Below are 21,614 nucleotides of genomic sequence, written 5' to 3'. Positions count from 1 at the left end.
AGCGTTCGATACATTTTATAGGATGCAAAAAAGAGAAAACGCGTGTTGCCAAAATAAGGAAGGCACCGCATTTTTCTAAATAAACATATTGTAAGCGCCAGGGAATCAGTTCAATTCATGATAAATAGTGATGTGTGAAGGAAACTGCAACCATCTTCATTTACATCTACAAACATTTATTATTATCGCTTAAAGTTTGCAGCAAATTTGCTCGATTAACTTCATGATATGAGAAGAGCTCCTTGGTATGGCGATTTTCTCACCCTTAGAAGCATTGTTGAAAACATTCACCAAAACTCCCTATGACTCGCGAACTTTTCCCTTGCTGAACTTGGTGAAATATCGTGAACTTTTTCAATCAACACTAGGGGCAAAAATTTATACAATTCTCCTACATCTTGCATATGAAACACTTGTCTTTAATCCCTTTATAATTTTCTCCCTTGAGTACAATTTGAGACCCAGCTCCACAAGAAAATTATTCCGGATAATACACTTAACAATACGCTAATTCACGGGCAGATTCCTATGTTGGGAAATCGTAAAAACAACGCTTTCACCTCCGAAATTCAGTAGCCTAATTTTATCGCAATTAATCATGTTTTGTTGTTTTTGACATCATCCACATCCAGAGGGCCAGTCACTTTCGAATGTATGGGAATGGTAGGAAACTATTTGGAAATGCATGAAAATTTTCAGTTTTTATTTATTATTACTTTTATGAGCAGTTTAAGATGCACTAAAATTGCACGAGTACATTACTATGGTGATAAGGTAAACACTCGTTTATTTGTTTCTTTCTGTGAAAGCATGTTTATTCACAAATCGTGGATTTTCTGATATTCTCCATACTGCACAAATGATTTTCCTACCACTGAAGGGGCGACATCTCTCGGATCTTCAGAATAGCTACTACTCAAATCATATACTTAATTAATCATGTTTTGTTGTTTTTGACATCATCCACATCCAGAGGGCCAGTCACTTCGAATGTATGGGAATGGTAGTAAAACAATTTGGAAATGCATGAAAATTTTCAGTTTTTATTCATTATCGTCTTTATGGGTAGTTTTAGATGCACAAAAATTGCACGAGTACATTACTATGGTGATAAGGTAAACACTCGTTTATTTGTTTCCTTCTGTAAAAGCATGTTTAGTCACAAAACGTGGATTTTCTGATATTCTCCATACTGCAAAAATGATTTTCCTACCACTGAAGGGGCGACATCTCTCGGATCTTCAGTGTAGCTACTACTCAAATCATATAATTAATTGCAATACTTCATTGAGAAGATAATTTTCCAAGCTTCCAATGAAGAACTAGAATACTGAATAGCGCCACTCTATGCTATCGAGGCAATGTTAGTCTACGTTTCTTTAATAATCATAAAAGTGCTATTCCACGGCTATTATCGTAAATAGTTTATTATCTGAGCTAGTCATGCTGTTAAGAAGACAACAAGGAACAAGAACTACAAGTGATCAGAAAAAAAATCGTCTTCTTCTCTTAACTTTTGACCAGTCTTGAATATGTTAAAAAGCGATCCAATGTGCCCAAAGGATCTACGTCAGACGTAGATCTAGAGTCAGTCGTACCATCAAAGAGACGCACAAACCCATTTGGAGGATATATTTTGCAACAAATAACAACGTCTAGTGTCTACGGATATAGATTTTGTTTATCAACCCTCAGAATCTCAGTTTAACTCAGGAATGTGTTAAAACCCAGTAGGAGCTGAATTTATATTAGGCGCAAAATAATTAAAATACCCTTAGCTCAACTTCCAAACATGCCACATCAAGCATTGAGCAACCACAAATTCGCAACTCTATTTAAAATTTTAAAGCATCCTCAAACGACACCGAGTAATTAAGTTGTTTGAACTAGCAAAGTTTTACATACTTCTGTGATTGAGAAATATTTCCCTGTGTTTCAATTAAATTCCCTGATTTTAAAGGTCCAAAAATGAATTCCCTGATTTTCCAAGTTTTTCCTGGTAGTCGACACCCTGAATAAAGGTAACAAGTTAACTTCGTTTGTGGTTGCACATTGAAGCAATTTAAAAAAATAACTTTTTTCTTCTTAAAAAACAATTTGAATTTTTTTTACATTACATTGCCATTGTATAGCTAGCGGGTAGTATGGACACTTTATAGAAATAAAAAAAATTAGGAATATGCGTAATATTTTACCACCAGAAGCAACCGAATTGGAAAATTAATTAACGATGTATGTGGGAACAACAAAAACGATTGAATATAACACAACAAACGATAATTGCAGTCTCATTACCGCTCACTACACCTTATTTGGTTGATACGTGAGAATTATAATTTTTCAGCACACAGGAAGCCTCTGCGTTTTTTCAAGAATTTACGGTGATTAGCAAGGTTGCAAAGACTCATTTCAGCTAAAACAATGTTTTTCTAAATTATGAAATAATTAGATGCCATGATCAAATTTTGAATTGGTAGGATACAAGAAGAGGTTGCAAAGAATGTGTTTGACATATTAAACCTGTTTATTTCACTTCATGAGAGTCACAATCAGCGATTTTTCACAAACTCACTCACTCACTCAGCGATCAGCAAATCGCTGATTGTGACTCATAGAAAGCAAAATTTACAGGTTTTATGTTTCCAACGCATACTTTGTAACCTCTTCTTGTAAGTTACAAGTAAAACATGCCATCATACCATCTTTTGGTTTTATTATTCCGAAAAACATTATTTTAGCTGAAATGAGTCTTTGCAACCTTGTGATTAGGAACACCCTACTGCTTTCTCTCTTCACATTAGGAACCACCCTACTGCTTTCTCTCTGAGATGATCACGTTGGTCATGACGAGAGGAGCAACACAATAGTTGGGTAAAGAAGAACTGCATTATAACACACCATCGACTGGAAATGCTCTCGCATCGTGGGGCTTTAGGTAGTGATGAAAACGTCGCTAGAACTATTCCACAGCCGCAGTCAGTGTATGAGCAAAAAGAGGGACGCACATTTTTGCCTGTGGAGTTGGAGACATACTTCAAGTCCCCGCGTACATCGTACGGCTTAGGCAAAAATGTGCGTCTATCTTTGAAAACTGTCGAATTAATGGCCCTTCGCTCATTTTCAACTTCTATTCAATTTTCATACTGCCGTACTCTAACGGAACTATCCACCTACCCTCTTCTAAAAATCATTCTCTAGCTAATAAATCATCACACTAAAGCTTCATGTTAGCATTTCCAACCAACTCTGAAAATCGTTAACTTCGCGTATGAAGTAACAAAAAAAAAAAAAAAAAACACTTTGAATGAAACATATTGAAATTAGTTCACTCGTTAAACTACTCATTCAGACGAGAAATGAAGGGTGTTATTCCGAGAGTCGAAGTGACTTTTGTCACTACCCAAGTAACAATTTCGGTTTTATAAGGGTTCTGTAGACCATGATTTAGACTTGTAGCATGCTTTAAAACCTCCATAAAACTTGCAATGTTACTTGAGTAGTGAAGTGAGAATAGACACGTCGTAGTGACGTAACTCTTCATTTGATTTGTACAGAGAGTCACGTCAGCACGACGTGACTTTTCTCACTTCACTAGTGACAAAAGTCACTTCGACTCTCGGAATAACCCCCAAAATATCTGTTGCAACAAAATTGAAAAAAAAAGTTGATATTTTGGTAAATATAGAGGGTGTCCCTAGTTGCCCAACTGATATATGTAAATGATAGTTCACATATCCAATGGAAAATATTTATTAAAATTTCACATAACTTTCATGTCATAAATGTCAAATGAAATTTAAGTGATTTATCATATAGAACTCATGTGATCACATGAATGTTATGTGAAATTCAGATAGGTATCATTGGTTTTGTTGATGGAAAAATATTATGTGCATTCCCAATGGAAACTTTTTTCCGTGTAAGATTTTTTTCTTTATACACCGTGGGCTCAAACTTGTCCGATAATATAAAAAATCCCCTGTTGAGTAAGAGGAGGAGATGGAGGGCAGTTTGCTAAGACCTCAAAAGTCTCAATCTTTGGAAAAATAGCTCGTTCGGAATAAACGAGCAGAGTGAATAGATTCTAGGTAAATTAGTTTATTTGCGCTTATACTAGGAATTTGTACGCTGTAGAATACTCGCCGCAATAGATTGCGGCTCGTCGTCGTAATTTCACTAGGTAACCAAGGAAACTGTGAAAATGAAAATAAAACAACTGAAAAAATGTGGTTATATACTTTACTTTTTGTTCATCGTTCATACAACATGCTCCTTGCACTACTATGCTAAAAATAATATCCGAAAATAGATATTTCGTTTCGGTTCAACAATGGTTCAGTAGAGAAAAAAAAATTAAACAAAACAGCCAAAAAAAAAAACAAAAATTGAATTTGTTCACTTCGTTCACTAAATGCAATATATGAAAAGCGTGCGTCCGCTTGATTTGTGTCGGTTGACAAGACATGTCTGCACCCGTCAGATACTGTGATGGAAAAGAGAACCATGCTGTCACCACACCGTTCCGGTCACAGATCGAAACGGTCTGCGCGAGCTGCTGGGTTCCATTCTAGGAATGATGACTAGGTTGGTCCGATGTTGTTTGTGATGTTGTCGAGTATGGAAGATGGCGTTTCGGTTTTAGAAAGACTGGAGTAGTCGAAGAAAGGACGCTGCTTCGTTCACAAGGGTGATGATGGGCGAGCGAGATGCGGCTTATGCGACCTTGTAGTATCGGACGCACTTGGCACTTCCAGCGGTCATGGTGGCAGTCAGGTCTGTCTCGGTGAACTCACGAATGATGGTGGTTGGTTTTTCGCCCTTCTGCTCATGGACCAGCTTGTTGTTGCCCTCGAGGGTGCACACAGACTTGACCTTGCGTCCGTCGACAGTTTCCTCTTCGAATTCCTCGCCGAGCTTGAACTTGATGGTGGTGTTCTTGAAGGTCGACGTGGTGTTGAAGGTATACTCATCGCCCTCCTTGACTAGTTCGACCGTTGGGGAGATGCTGTTGCCGAGCTTGCGGAGCACCAAACCGACACCTGCGTTTGGGGGATGATAACGAGAGCAGCAAAGAGAAAGATTGTTTGAGTTTGGATTGTTTAAATTGGCGCTTATCGCATATAGGGTAAAATGTTAAACAGGTGATAAGAATGATTGGCAATTGGAGCGGTCGAGAAGTATCATTTATGTAAGTGTGAGCGCATTGTTGATTTATACAATTTCAGTAAATTATTGTTACCGATCAGAGAGCGAACACAGTCCAATCTTTGCGTCAATTGCAAATGTTTGGATTTAAATAAAAATACATACGAGTTACATTATTGAAATTCGTTCAGACCTGTTGAGACGATCACAAGTGCAGGGTTGTTGCATGATTTTCTAAATTTGATCCGCGATTTCTCAAAAGAAATCCGCGACTTCAAATACTAAGCCGCGACAAAAAAAATCTGTTTTCATTGCCTAAAAATACCATTTGTATACTACTACATGGCATTTCAAGCATATTAGATTTTTGCCTGCTCTCAACTTAGTGTTCTTTGAAGTACTTTCACATTTTAATTGAGAGTTTTCTATGTCTGTACTATCCTATGCCCAAGGAAGTAGAGAAATTTTCCAACCCGAAAAATTAATAGACTGGACGGGAATCGAACTCAGTCGCCTCCAGCATGGACTTGCTTTGTAGCTGCGCCTTTACCAACTGAGCTAAAGGAGTCTCGTTTGTAACATTTGAAAAAAAATAACAATGTATCATCTTCAATTATTTATGTATAGTATAGATTCTGAGTAATTAGTGAACATAATAAAACACCCTTACCTTATGAGATTCTATCGATGCAAAAAGTTCATATTTATCGCTTGTTACCGGAAATTTTGTGAACACTTTCTTTATCAACTAAGAAGCTCATTCTACATACGGTAGGACAAATCGGACAAATACTAAATCACTAAATTCATCCAGAATAGACCCAGATTTCACGCCGGACATCATTCGTATGGGAGATATTGTAGCAAAGGTTAATTCGATCAGCGAGGTGCCCCACGACAATTCACGAGCAGGCATTCGCGCTCGTTAATTGAATCAAGAATCCATTATAATCCAGATCAGAGAATTCCGACGACCCCGGCAACAGAATTCGATTAATTTAAATTACAATTGATCAATTGTGTCAAAGCCTGGGAAGAGTCGCCGCGTCGTCTGTCTGTCGCCGGTTTTTTTTTGTCGTTTTCCTTCCTTCAACTTTATCAGAAGCGACAAGTGCCGATTAGCATATGCATTCATGGAGTATAAATTTACAAGAGGAAGAGGCTATAATGCTTCGTTCTATCTTGGATGGTTATAAGGTGCTTGAACTTCTCTTGTCGAACGAAGAGTTTCTATTAATGCGGATTTCCGCTTCTTTCACTACCAATTTCCATCCAGAGCTCATCGCACGATGACGCACGGACGTGGGTGCAACAAGAGTGTTCGTTGCGTTCGTGGATTCTAAATGGAACAAGGTGCTCCCTGATTGAACAAACAATTATTCCATGCTGACATGAGGTGACGGTGAGGTTTACGGTTACATAATTGATTAACCCCAGGCCAGATAAGGCTTTTCCTGGGATCTATTTACAGAACGATTTGGGTAAACTAATCATCGATAAGCGTTTGGCTGCTACCGGAGTGATTTGTTACCGAGCTTGGAACTTCGTACGCCAAGAGCTAACCGCATCGATATCACACGGTTGTCGAGATAAGGTTCGACACTTCTTGTTTTGAACTTCAAATATTACGCTTCAATGTTATCTCTATCCAAAACACAGCGGCGATTGAATTTCGGAGAAAATCTTATCGGTTCCTAAACGGCTAAGCGCATTTGATTACTGGAAAGAAACAAGAAAAACATTACGGAAGAACAACAAGTTCAATGTGAAATATAAGCCGCTAAGACTCTTGTTGTTGCTCGCGTGTTGATTTTTCTTCGCATTCCAACATGTGAGAAACTGAAGCTTAAGGCACTAGATAACAAGATAACACTGGTTTCTTGTTTCTGTTGTCAGGAGCCATGTGTTATCCAATATCCAGAGGGCTAAGACTCCATAGGATTAAACAACCACCGACAATCAGTGTCGCAATAGTACTATGTTATCTTGGTAAACAGGGAGTTATTATTGGAGCACGAAATTCCAGATTCAAAATCTGGTTCACCTCATCTCGTAGGATTGAGGACAATGAAGTTCCTGTACATAAATTCAGTTCAATGTAGAAAATTCAAGGCAGCACAAGTTTTTCGAAGCCGACATTCTGTGCCATATACCAATCGACTTAGGTTGCAGGAGATCGGGACATGTGTATGTTGGTGTGTGTTTCATGATCCATGTGAATCTTTCGAAAAATTCCAAGTTTCATAATTACCATAATGTAGATATTTTACATTCTTGAACTTTGCGAGGAAAATATTTTAGGATCCTGCCACTTCGAAGCATTGGCTAGAGAATTAAGATAAAATGCCAAATTTGTTGAGGAGAATTGTAGATAAATTTTAGGGATAATTATAAAGGATTTCTGTGTAGATTTTTCAATGGAATTTGACTACAAATTTCTGACAATTTTGAGAAGTATTTAAAGAAGAACTACAGGTGATTTCTAAGTTGTCCTGAAGAGATTATTACGGGAATTGAGTGGAATTCTAGGGAACTGTAATGCAAATCGGAAAGATTTTAAAGGAGCATTCTAAATGAATTCGGAAGAGGATCCAAAGTGAATTAGCCGTAAGGCAAACTTAACTTTCATAATATTGAACCTGCAAAAAGCTTGTCAATTCTGTGACGACTGTCCCGTTATCGAAAAGCAAGCTTGTGACTGTTAATGATGATATGACTACAACCCTGAAACTTCACCTAACGGTCACCCTCTAATGATGACTTCAATCCTGAAACTTCACTTAAAAATCTCTCAAATGTCGATCGATTAATCGAACCAAAGAGAAATTCAGCAAAATAAAATTTGATGCAGAATTTTAGGAGAATTCATAAGAAATTTTAAGGAATTTCAAGAAGTTTCCGGGAAGGTTTAGCAGAAAATGTTGAGCATTTTTTCAAAGCAACTTTGAGTATGGAACACTGGAGATTCTGAAGAAATTAAACAAAATCTAAGTATAGTTTTAAGAGAATTCCACACGCTTGCTAAATTCTACTCTAAGTAACTTCTACTCAGTTTTCCATCCAAAATAATAAAAACTGAGTGACATTGATTTAGCATAGTGAATAACTCCTACTCTCTTTGTCTCTACAAATACTCACTTTTGAGTATTCCGACACAAATTGAACTCACCGTACTTTGTCAAAGACTTGGCAAACTCTTTACTTTTGTTCCGTTTGCTCAACATTTTCAAACCCAAATATATATGTGAGAGCATGTTAATGAAAATCCGAGGAAAATGCATAACAAATCGCGGTCAAACTCATTTTGATAGATCTAATTCTATACATTTTTTAGGTTAGTCAGAGGAAAATAATAAACAACTTTACACCGAGGGGGGCGACACATCTTAATCTCAATTCTAGATGCTCAACAAATCTCACACTAGCGAATCAATCTTAAAAAAAAATCTTCTTTCATTTCTCGCATCTACTTGCATCGGGCATCATATTTTTGTAGGAAATCTTCAGAATCGTCATCAATCTGATTTCAATCTATACAGCGTGCGCGCAGCTAACCACAGCAAAACACATTTTTCCTGCATCGTAGGTAGTCACCCCCCTCGCTTTACACGGCGATGCACCCGCAAGTGTGAGTGCGTTAAACGTCGCTAAATTAGCAAATAAGCTGAAAAGATGCAGATGCAGCTCTAGCGTAACATCCCCAGAAACCAGTGATGAAGAGCTATAGTTTTACATCTCCTGAAACCAATCCCCAAAATCGACTAAAAGATGTGTTCGTGAATCAGCCGCAGCTACGCTCGTTCCACTGGTGGTGGCAGAACCTAACTCAGAGTCGTGCCAAAATTTCTAGTTGAAATATTTTAGCCTGGCGGAAGTCCTCTAAGTAAAAGTATGGCCGTCTGTCAAAAGTTGTTCCAAACGAACCGTCAAAATGCACTGCTTTGCTCGATTGGAACAACTTTTATCTCTAGATACAGCTGGAATTAGGGCGTAACAACTTTTGTAAACAATGACTTCTATCGATGATTTCTTCTAGGACCTCAGGGCATGCTCACGCAGACCAACATAACCATCGGATACGGGAAGTCTTTTCCTACCCGATGAGGATGTTGGTTTGCGTGGGCAAGCCTTGAATTTCTAGAAATCATCGATAGAAGTTATTGTTTACAAAAGCTGTTAGGCCCAAATTCCAGCACTATCTAGATCTGTTTTGTGGTGATAGTCGGCCATACTTTTACTAGAGCACTTTAATTAGAATGAGCAGAAAACCACCAGGAGATCCAATGTCAAACTTCAGAATTAATTCTTCTGTGGCCGTTTCCTAACAAAACGATCTCAATACAAATTTTATCACGTCAAGCCTGCATGAATGTAAAAATCCAGGAATAAATTTCGAGTTTTCTTCAGAGGGACCCTATTCCAGTCAACCGAGGAGGGCGACTCTATCTAAGATGCAGGAAAATTTGCTTTGCTTTTGTGAGATGTACTCATGGTTAATAGTTAGGAATACGATTGATAATGATTTTGAAGATTTCCTGCAAAAAGTTGGAGACCGATGCGATTTAGATGCAAAAGATAAAAATAATTTTTTTTTAGAGTTGATTCGCTAGCATCATATTTTTTGACAACCTAAAATTGAGATTTAGATGTGTCGCACCGCACCCCTTGCTGTCAACCACATATAGATGCACCGTAGCTCACGTACTTTTGACATTTTTGGACAATCTGACACTTTTCGGTATAAACATTTAGATTTTTTGCCGAGATTGGCACCACCGAGCAGCTTGGCATTTTATTTTGCTGGATCTCAGTGAAAAACTTGCCGAGCTTCAGCTAACAAACGGGAATTTTGCATGCCATGATTGATAATCATAATAAATCAGTGACTTGAATCATTAATAATTTTTGTTCCTAACATTTTATCGAAAAGTGGTCTTCAACAAAGTTGTAGCAGAGAAACAGTTGTCTTTAAAGCAGAGTGATATGGTCGATTGCAAGCTAGGTATGATAAAAAATTGGTATTCCCATAGTAATATAAACTTCAAATCGTTTGTGCCAAGTCAGTTTCTTACTAAATGAGTTCAAATTTTGGGAGGCAAAACAAAACCAATTTCGGAACCGTTTGAGCACTGTGGAGCGAAATTTTGCATAATTTTTTTTTTGCGAATCCGAACTTTTTGTCAGTGTAAAACTTGACCCGAGTCTAAAGCCCTCCAGTGGAAGCAACCGGTCGATATTCGTGTTTTTTTCAGTTGCCATGGGGACGTCATTTGCGATTATCCCCGGTCCTTTAAACATTTGTATAGTTATTTATGATCGGCCCTTATATTTTAAATTGACGGTGGATGTCAAAATGACGCTTCACGTTCATCTAGTGGTGTCCGATTTTTATTCGAATACTCGATTAATGGATTAACGAACTGAAATGAATTAAGTTCAATAGGTTATATTATGCCTAGTAAGCATTAACTATCTCAGAGAATCATCACCAATCGTTTCAAAGATGTTCTGCACTCTCATTGGTGGAAAAAATGACAGCACAGCGAACAAACAATAATCGATTAGTTATTAATCGAGTCATTAAATAATGGGACATCTCTGATCGGTGATTGTTTTGATAAAAAAGTGAAATTGTCAACTCTACCGAGGGTGCAGTATAAACAGAAAAACACCCTACATACTCGAACAAAGCCGCGCATTTTGACAGTTCGCTTTTGGCAGGCGTCCATACTTTAACTAGAGTGCTTTACCCGAGGTTTCAATGTTTGTCAGAAAACAAGCAAACATTATTGAATAATCAAAGAACGATTGACTCACAGATAGCGAATGGGTGAAAATGGTAATGATGTTTTGATATCTGTCAAATCGCATGATATTTTTTTTATTTTTTCCTTTAGTTTGTTTTTTCCGTCGATCTTGTTTTCCGTGCTGAGCACCAATGCTACCGACGTGCCAGGAAGGCAGCTCCCACACCTGGACCCTACCTATCGACCCATCAACTCATGAACCGGGGACCAACGGCTTTACTTCCCATCCGAAGGAAGGCGTGATCAGAGATGTTATGCCTCAGAACATCCCGGCGGCGCCGACTGGGATTGAACCCAGGCCTGCTGGGGTGAGAGGTAATCACGCTTACCACTACACCACCGGCGCCGTTTGATTTTTTTTTAATACAACATCATTTTTGTAATTAACCACTTCATTCGAGCAGTTAAAATGACGTTTAATACAACTCGATCTTTGAAATAAAACATTGTTTTGAGATTTTTTCTTCTAGAACCACGAGAATACTAGCCATCATTTGTGCGATTCATAAAAATATAGAAATTAGTTGGTCCAGTTTTGTGGAATTGCTTGTAGAAAGTTACGCCAAAACTGCTTGACAAAGTGGTCAATTGCGGATCTAAAAACTAGGTGTGGCATGCTCCGTTTTGGCTTTGCTTTGATTCACCAATTTTGTTACCCGATCCAGGTTGGAACTGAAAAGTAAACATTGGTCAGTTGATTGAGGACCGCTATCCAGAAGTAACAGCTGGGGCTAACTAGTGACAGTACAGCCGTCACTCAGGCGATGCAACATGGGAGCAGCAACATATTGCTAGATTTTAGATTGTTATTAGGTCAGTTTATCAGTCATTGTTTTAGCGCCAAGATGCGGATCATTTTAATGTAATAAGTTATTGTAATAAAGTTTGTATTGTTTGTGTATAACTGGGAAAGTCAAAACATGCCGCAATCAATAATCTAACGTGAACTTATGCTGTGTTCCATTTGATGAATTTTCACTTCAATTTGACACTTCGAAAATAAATTAAAATGTTCGAAAATCCCTCTGTCCGATTTAGGCTGCAAACCATTTACCGAGTAAAATTTATCTCATGGTTAAAATTGACATTTCGAAAGTTATTTCTTATGTTCGAAAATCCCTGTTACCGATCAATCGATCTTCGAGCAGAACTCAGCCACGATTGTCAAAATTTAACTTCTTGTCTGTCAGAAATAACTACGCTCGGATAGCAGGATTAATCGATAACTTTCTATGTGTCAAATTTTAACCAAAAGTTAAAAAAATCCGTCTGTAAGAAATAAGGCCCATCTGTCAAATTTAAGTGAAAATTCACCAAATGGGGCACAGCCTTAGAAGACAGCGACAGAACAAAAAGCACCATCACCATCAAACCAATTTAATCATTGCTTATTGCTTAATTTTTACATTAACTCCGGATTAAATTTAACTAGGCAAATACAACACAGAATAGAGCTCTTATACTATATAGAGGACGAATGGCGCTGTCGAAACATCTTTTGCTTTCTCAAATGGGCTGGGCTGGGTACACACAGTTGCGCATCAGAACAAAGGGAATACTAGCGACATTCGTCCTCTATAGTATAAGCGCTCTGTTGGACACAGCCTAAATCCTAAATGCTTTGAGTAGCAGGCCAAGATAAATAGAAACAATAGCGAAGGTGAAAATCTCTGCTTAGCAAAATCCGCAACAGTCTCGCTGATGATTTTAAGAAAAAATCAAATGAAAGAAATTTAATGCTTTACTCGGTACACCGAAACAAAACTTTACGTAATCACCATTGCCGAAATCCTTGGAATTTAATTCGATGTTCAATGAGGATATCGCTTTGAAAAATGTAATGAAAGTTGTGTGTCAATAATGTTCATATGACCATCATTTAAGACACATGTTTCGGAGAACAGTAGCCACCTGGAAAATATACTTTTATAGTATTTTTCAATAGCGCAATTTTATATGAAAATCAATGGTTTTAACGTGCCATTTTCGTGCCGTGTAGGTGTTATTGTGTGCATGGTCACCGAGAATTTCTCATTTCTAAAAACTCTCACAGCTGAGTTCCTTCAGATTTTAGAAATTTCTCCATACCTCTGAGTACAAGTGACTCTGTGAGTTAATCTCAGTGGCCGTGTGTGCAACAAACATTTGTCACATTCACATAAGCAAGCAAGGTAGTTCCAAGATGAGTGCCATTGAATGACGTGTGCGAATGTCAGGTCCTGCGGATAGACTCGATAAGCTGGCAATGAATCACAAATTATTGATATTTGAGATTCATGTTAACATTTTGTTCCAGGCAAGGTTGCAAATGCTCATTACGCACATAAACATGTTTTTCGGATTAATGAAATCAAAGATTGTAGAATGGAATTCAAATATGAAGTGATTTACTAAAATTTCTTAACTTCACACAGACTTGGCCAATCAAGTTACAAATTATGCTGATAAATTTTGAAAAGTAACAGTTCTTTGCACTTTCAAGGAGAATACAACAAAATGATAGATAAAACCACAATGTATTATTTGTTATGTTCAGTGCAGTATAGAAGCACAGACAAATAGACATAAAACATTTAATATTTCTCACTGTCACATCGTCGCTACAACACTACCGACATCTATTGAGTACACTGTGATGGGCAGTACGCTCAACATATGGGCATAGTGTGGAAACGTCAAACACAAGGCAATTGAATACGAGCGCCACTGGTGGCGATACTACCAACTAAGAAACATTTATATTGACTGAGGGGTGCGTCACATCTAAATTTCGATTTTATAGGGTCGAAAAATCTCACAATCAATCTACGAAAAATCTTTTTTCATCTCTTGCATCTAAACCCATCTACTCGCTCCGTTCCCCACCTTTTTGCAGGAAATCTTCAAAATCACAATCAATCGTGTTTCTATCTATTAAGTGCACAACAGCAAAGCAAAAACTTTCCTGCATCTTAGATAGAGTCGCCCCCTCGATTTTTACCGTTAAATGCGTGTTCGATGAGCAACTTACGAATGTTATGTCTGTTGGTATGTGATATAAGTGTCAAGTGGCGTCACTTAACCACACTTTTTCCCGTGTCTACCAACTTTCAAAGACAAGATTTAATGCTATATTTATAGGGGATGTTGGGGTAAAATAGATAGGTACTTGTTTGATCGGGAAAACGTAAATTATCACTGTTTTGGTCATTTTCCCCTTATTGTTATTTTATTTCATGACAATCAGTGTTTTTCTAAAACCATTCCAGTGATGCAAACATAAACAAAACATGTAATGCCGTCCTCAAAATGCGTTCTGATGTGATTTATACAAGGTCGCACTTAAGAATGTTACAAGCACAAGGTTTAAAAGCTGATATACAACGAATGTCCAATTGCGAACATTTACAAAATATGCTGACCGATGGGGTAAAATGAACAGGTGTATGGGAGACGATATTCATGAGTAATACATAATATCCTCGAAAATTAGGCTCAATAATTCTGGATTGTTTTCATTTTTGTTTAGCTGAGGTTTTTTGCAAATATTTTGTGTGCATTTTGAAAATACTATCTAGCTAAGACATCACGTTAAGCTGCTTCACTACCAAATAATCTTTTACCATCTTTACCATTGGATGCCCATTTTATCCCATCGCTTATCCGTTTTACCCCCACTCCCAAAAGAAAACTCAGCAAGAACATGTTTTTGATTTTAACATTAGAATGTAACTCGGGGTAATGTAGCACAACCCTTGCGACTTTTTAACGATGCACCCGAGATATTTACTTTATAGTCGATGCAATGCATTCGTCATGTTCATCAGATTCGAATATGATCCTATGTTTGTTTGGTTTCGGCTTTCAAGAAACTGCTGGATGGCATAAAGATGTTACTGCATGAGAGTATGTGCGTTGATAGTGGAATATTGTCTTAACTCCATGCACGGAGAGAAACATTAATTTGAAAATTAAATATAAAAACAAAACAGCACGAAAAAGTAATAACTACGGATAATTGGTCTCAAGCCAATTTTTCGGTTAATTACCGGCACACCACTAGATATTTATCACACACGCCACGTATCTGATGCGACATACGTATATACCAAACTTTGCATCCAGCGAATGACTGCACTCACGCGGCAAGCTTCCATTCCAATCAAGCCAAGTCAAAGTTCAGTAATTGACTATAAATGGAACACGTGTTCCTCGCTGTTCCCGGCATCTAATCGGAGCATATTTTCCGTACGTTATCATCTCTGTCATAATATGTTGCATCGACGCAGCAGCAGTGGTGTGGATAACGTCCGACTGCATTAGGCATCACTTCAAGCTGCTTGAAACATGCTTCCGTTCGTGGCGGCAGCAAACTACCACCACCACCGGCTGTAGTTAGGTTAGTACTTGTTCAATTATGGTAAGGTGGGGTAATATGGCTAGATGAACCCATTTGGAAAGCTGTTCATATTAATTGGTCTTTGAATAGTGCGAGCAATAAGGTCGTTGGTCATATTACCTGGTGGCGCGTATTACACCTAGTTCCCCTACCGCCACCGACCGACCGAAGTCCGTGTGTACGGGAGAAAGTTCAGTCCAGAAGGAAACAACGAAGCAAACAGTGTCATGTCTACAAACGCGTATCGTGTGAATGAAGCCGGAGCGATGAGGGAATAAGTAGCTTCTTGTAACATTCACCCCTATTCTGTATTTCGTTTCGAACGAAATTCTCATACAAAAAAATATTTTTTTGTATGAGAATTTCGTTCGAAACGAAATACAGAATAGGGGTGATTATCTCGTACGTTTCGAGTTCAACGACCCTTCTCTGTATTGCCCTACTGCCATGAATCCTTATGAAGGTTTTTTTTTTAAATTTTCAATCCGGTGGATAAAATCGGAGTAGAATTGGGGTGTGGTAAGCACCTTACTGATTGCGTGCTGTTCTTTTTCAATCCAATTGGAAGAGCAAAATTAATGATTCTAGAAGACGCACCAAAATTTGCCACACTTTAGATTGTTCAATTTTCAACCTTTTCCAGTGCGGAACGCGTTTTATTGTATTCTGGAGATTAACAATATAGCGTAAGGTCACGGGGTAATATGACCAACAGCGTTGGTTTTTGTCTTTTTCAACACTAATTCAAAAGTTTTTCACGCAGAATTACCAGATGAACTACTAAACTATCATTTGGAAAGCTTTGCATATCAATTGGTACTCGAAAAAGGCCGTTGAACATATTATCCCGTGGCACGTATTACACCCAGATCCCCCACGATCACGCTACCACTATGGGAGTTGTTGGCGATGAATAAATAGAATGCAGTATGAAGAAAGGAATGGATACAATGAGGCATATACAACTACAAGACGAAAAAACCGGCCGGCATTTGGCGCAAACGCAACGCGTCGACGGTATATCGTACGATGCGATTGGATTGGTTTTTTCGCATTTGGTGGGTCATAAGGTGTGAAAGAATGGTGTGCTTCACAGTACATATCCGGTGGGTTGGCACCGCTAGAAACTGCGTGAGTGTGTAGCATTACTGGGACTTGAGATTGCAGTCCGTAGTAATTGATTTTAATTATTATTCACCACCATCGCAATTTGAAATTCACTATCGACCCAATTACCAACATTCCAATCACGAAACCACCGCACTGCTAATAGCCAAGTTCTACAAAGCTACAGTACTCACCGAGGGCCTTCATGTAGTCATCGAATCCTTCGGACTTCTCCATCTTGTACTTCCTTCCTACCCAGGCTGCCATTGTTGAGGATATAGAGTATGTTGTTTCAAAATTTGGAACAAAAAGTGAGCACCGCACAAACCACTACTGACTGTAAAGAACCACCGGTCACACTGGAATACACTGCTCGGATGCGCTTCGGGTAGAATTTATATCAGCCGCCGCCCGTTCGGCAAAAGTCGTCAGACAGAACCGAGAAAAGACATACGGCTCAGCAGCTACCGGCGGCGGCAGCCACGATATATCGCACTCGCACATGGCATGGTGGGATTATAGCATAAAACGCTAGGGTTGCCAAACAGGCAAATCTAATAGCTGTGATTTACCTAATCTTACTTACAGATAGATAACATTGCGTTGTACACTGACACTCAGGCGAATACAATTAAGAATCCCATACCTTGTTACCTTTATTAGCCAGACTATTTCGATCTGAACATCATTGTTTTGCCTTTTGAAATTTATAATTAAATAGCAATGAAATGCATAAGTATAACATCTCCCGACCATCGATCGAGAAAAGAAAGGAAAACTTGTTAAATGTGAAATAATTTGCAAGATTTTGAATTCTGCAAAAAATAATGGGATTCCACATTTTGCACAGTGGGGAAGAGTTGGACGATAATATGAAAATCGATTATAATATGTTTCACCTATTTGTACTCATTTCAACCATACAAATCAAACATTTAAAGTATGTAGAGTAGACCTGTTCATTTCAACAGAAATGTTCGGGATGCACCGGGTCAACCGTGATTACTGTTCGTCATGTTAATTTGAACTTTTGTGCAAATTTTCAACAAAATGTAAAATCGGTGATGATTTAGAGGTTGAAGCACCTCTAAATCATCACTGAGTTTGCATTTTATGTTTTTAAGGTAATTTACGGCTTATAATATTTGTATCTCGAGACTGAAACGACGAAAACGGCTGTAAAAACTTTCATAGCAAAGCTTAATGTGTTATCTACCAACTTTGTCACCAAAGGTTGACTATTCAAAGTGATTTTATTGAAGTTTGACTTAGTTTCATGCTCGAAGATATCTTCTTAAAGAGTGAAGAATTTTAAAGTATTTGTTCTACGAACTTTCCACCCATATGATATAAAAATGTGTAGTCTACGGCATAATGTTTCTTATGCTGTTCTATAAATTCCGTTCAAACATAGTTTTCGTGTAGATTCCATAGATTGAGAGATACAAATCAGAAAAGAGGCCGTTATAGCTAAAATTTACAAGACAACAGAGCCAATACAAGTTTCAATTAGATTGACAAAACATACACGGATAGAAATCTCCTTATACCTTTTGGCAAATTTCTATTGCTGATTATTCATAAAATGTATAAGTCAACTAATAAGCAGACGCCTTGCAAAAAGTTTATGAAGATCATGTGTCAAATGAAATGTATAAGCGGTCACACATACCTTTTATGCATTCTTATAGGACCTATGTGGTTTGTCTTATGGAATGTATAAGGCAGATGTTTTGGCAAAAATGTATAAGTGAAACACATGAATAAAATAATTGATTTTCGTTTCGTGTAGTTGCGTTGCTTTTCAATGACGACCGATGACTGTATCATTGATAGATGATATTTTTAGACATATGAATCCTCAGTATACGTATAAAAAAGGCAAATGTCACTCGAGCCATAACAGCAATTTATAAAATAACGAACAAGTTTTTCACTGAGATCCTGCAACATAAAATGCCGAGCTGGTCGGTGGTGCTCGGCAAAAAAAAATCTTAGTGTGTCGAATAAAACTAGTAGGTGTAATACCACGGTCACTCTACAGCAGCGTTTCTCAATCTATGGGTCGCAGAAATTCAGTCAAATTGGGCATATATTTTTAAATTTAATTCAAACTGAATTTAAAATTTTGCTGAGATACTCCATAAAGGGTGTACCGTTTAAAATCCGCACACACTCAAATTGCTCTAACTTTTGATCCGTTGGGTAAAATTACACTCTGTGAGTTGATTCCATCAGGTGCGCAACAGTTTTCAAAATGGCGACGAAAGGCCAGTGCGTGCACGAAAAAGGATTGGCACGGATACTTTGAGAATAAGGATCTGTCGCATCGTGCCATCGGAAAAAAGTTGGGAATCGCGAATTCCACGATGTCTGGTATCATAAAACGGTTCGAAGAACGTCTGACTGTTGATCGGAAGCGAAAAAAGCCGTCAGTTCAACGAAAACGATCACAAACGCGTGGTTGGGGCCTTTAAACGGAAACCGAACGCTTCAGTTCGAGATGAAGCTAAAAAGTTGCATGTGGGCAAGACTTTCGTGCAGAATACCAAAACTCGAGCTGAACTACGTACGATTAAGGTTAAAAAGTCCCCAAACCGTGACGAGAAACAGAATACGGTCGCAAAAAGCCGTGCCCGGAAGTTGTACGCCCAGAAGTTAATAAAACCACACTGCTGCGTAATGGATTTTTTTCCTTGATTTGTTTTCCGTCGATCTTGTTTTCCGTGCTGAGCACCAATGATACCAACGCCAGGAAGGCAGCTCCTACACCTGGATCCTACCTATCGACCCATCAACTCATGAACCGGGGACCAACGGCTTTACTTCCCTTCCGTGATCAGAGATGTTATGCCTCAGAACATCCCGGCGGCGCCGACTGGGATTGAACCCAGGCCTGCTGGGGTGAGAGGCAATCACGCTTACCACTACACCACCGGCACCGCTAATGCGTAATGGATGACGAGACATATGTGAAGGCGGACTTCAACCAGATTCCAGGAAACCTGTAATCTGCCAAGGATAAGTGTGATGTTCCCGAGAACCTCCGGACACATAAGATGTCGAAGTTCACAAAGAAGTTCTTAATTTGGCAAGCGATTTGTACTTGCGGAAAGCGGAGTACATCTTTCGTTACTGCAAGCATCATGAATGGACAGGTGTATTTGGAAGAATGTCTCCAAAAGCGGCTTCTCCCTCTCCTAAAGGCTCACGGCGGTAAGACGATCTGCTGGCCGGTTTTGGCATCATGCCACTACACGAAGGATATGCTAGAGTAGTATAAGGCGAATGATGTCGATTTTGTGCCGGAAGATCTGAACCCCCTAAACACGCTGGAACCATAGAGGTAACTCTAAGACAAGAAGATCCCGAAGAAACGAGCTCAACTTTTTGGCTCAGCTCTGGTACTATCTTCGGTCCCAAGCTAATCGATTCACCCCTCGAAACATAGAAAAATCCACTAACTCCTCATTTTATCTGTCAAACTTTCATAGTGAATCAAACATAGTATAGTACTGGAATTTATACTAGAATGGGCTACGTTAGTCGATTTGTTTGGGACCAATAGGCTAGTCAAGTAGTGAGCCAATTTAAAATCGTTAATTTCGTATTGATTGTTGCTGGAACTGCGCCCAATAGAAAAATACTGGGCAATTATGAAGGAACATCTTCTAAAACGGCCTAAGTGGTGAAGAATATAGAAGAAATGAAGAAAGCATGGGTTATTATGCAAAAAACTGTCGATTCTGAGGTCGTGCAGAGCCTTATGGCTGGGGTTAAGGCCAAGGTTCGTGCATTCGGATATAAAGACGAAATAAATTAAATTAATGATGTCAAAGTCAAAGCTATAATTGGATAAAAACTCGAATTTTGAGAATGAATTTTGTGTGTGCGGATTTAAACGGTACACTCTTTATTGAGTTACAATGACAACCTGTTTCAAAATCAATAAGAGATTTTCAATGCCTTCTATTGTGATTATTTGATTATTTTGGTATTTTCAACACTATTCCATCATATAATTTTGGATTGGCTTTCTAAAGTCAGCTCGAGAGTCAGCTCTAATATTCCATTTTTGGCGTTTCAATATTATTATGAGATTTTTAGTTTTCAAGATAATAATAAGAGTTGTCGTTCAGAGTGTTGATATCAACGTATTGACAATTTTAAAAGCCATTTGTTCAATTATTCGTCATTTGTAGCCTTCTAATGTCCTTACTTAGCTTTACAACTTAGCGCGGAGTCGTTGTTTTACCATTTCATTGTTTTGGGTCACCTTATTTAGGTTTAATACTACTTTCTCGATTTAATACAACTCCATTCGTTTTGATGTATCTCTCAGACATTTGCGATCATTTTCGTACATTAATGGACTGATTTAGCATTCGTGTTTAGCACAGCTTGTTTGGATTTTTATGCTGTCTTGGTTTTTTATACTCTTTTAATGCCATAGGGTTTTGGGATTTAGGCAATCATGCAGTTGTGTTTTTGGAGTATTGTATTCATTTTTGAGTTTTTAAGGTAATTTTGGCCTTACAACATCAATTCCTCAAAGTGGGTCGCAATCGACAAAAGTTTGTGAACGGTACGGAGTTCAACGAATAATTGTTTTTTGCCTAGTTGTTATTTGTATATGGCGAAAAATAAATATGAAAGTTAATATAAAAATCTAGCTAGTAATATAAAGTTGCATACACACTCTTCAAGTTAAAATGTTGTAAATGTTTAATAAAAGCAAAAATAAAGTTTGTTAAAATACCTATTTAGTACACACAAGAACACGTTTAAATTGCTGCAGGGGACAGTTATTGGATTGTCGTGGGTGGATATAGGATTAAAGGAAAGAGAGGAACAAAAAAAAGGAGAATAAAAAAAGAACGGCAAGCTACTGGGTCTGAAGCGAAAATCGAGGCTTTTTCCAAAGTAGACACGGAAGTGAATAGACTATCGTGCGAGAATTAATTATTTTGTCAAGCTTCTGTATTCATGTTCCATCAGATGTCACTGCTGTTTTTTGCGGTGAAATCTATCGGAAACTACTCATAAACTGGTCTCCATTAATTATTCACAGGGGACAGTGCAGTGGAAAACATGTCTGGTACCTCTATATATGCATTTAGATTAATATTCGAAATCCCTCCTTTTTACACATTCTGCACAAAAAATAGCTCACCCCT

General features: G+C 38.2%; 1 protein-coding gene and 1 long non-coding RNA gene across 2 annotated transcripts; one reads left to right on the top strand and one right to left on the bottom strand.

Annotated features, from left to right (window-relative positions):
• Window positions 1-4,238: 4,238 nt before the first annotated feature.
• LOC135701838 (probable fatty acid-binding protein) lies at window positions 4,239-16,825 on the bottom strand. The gene is made up of 2 exons (XM_065222784.1): window positions 16,632-16,825; window positions 4,239-5,039 (listed from the first exon to the last, which is right to left on the bottom strand). Exons 1-2 carry the CDS (start codon window positions 16,702-16,704, stop codon window positions 4,714-4,716), a joined length of 399 nt encoding a protein of 132 aa, XP_065078856.1. The 5' UTR covers window positions 16,705-16,825; the 3' UTR covers window positions 4,239-4,713.
• On the top strand, window positions 12,409-16,733 carry LOC135701840 (uncharacterized). The gene is made up of 2 exons (XR_010517670.1): window positions 12,409-15,618; window positions 15,720-16,733. It is a non-coding gene; the product is annotated as an uncharacterized LOC135701840 (long non-coding RNA).
• Window positions 16,826-21,614: the final 4,789 nt, after the last annotated feature.

Source organism: Ochlerotatus camptorhynchus, unplaced genomic scaffold (assembly GCF_037179485.1).
Source record: "Ochlerotatus camptorhynchus isolate MF236.1 unplaced genomic scaffold, CSIRO-AGI_Acam_v1.1 ptg000177l, whole genome shotgun sequence".
NCBI classification, from domain to species: Eukaryota; Metazoa; Arthropoda; class Insecta; order Diptera; family Culicidae; genus Ochlerotatus; species Ochlerotatus camptorhynchus.
Note: the sequence above shows the minus strand (reverse complement) of the source record. Positions and strands in the feature narration are given on the sequence as shown.

Excerpts from the sequence above, each read along its gene's own strand:
- LOC135701838 (XM_065222784.1), bottom strand. The coding sequence starts at position 16,704 with ATGGCAGCCTGGGTAGGAAGGAAGTACAAGATGGAGAAGTCCGAAGGA. Across the intron at positions 5,040-16,631 it reads TGACTACATGAAGGCCCTCG|GTGTCGGTTTGGTGCTCCGC; the intron begins GTGAGTACTGTA and ends CCCCAAACGCAG.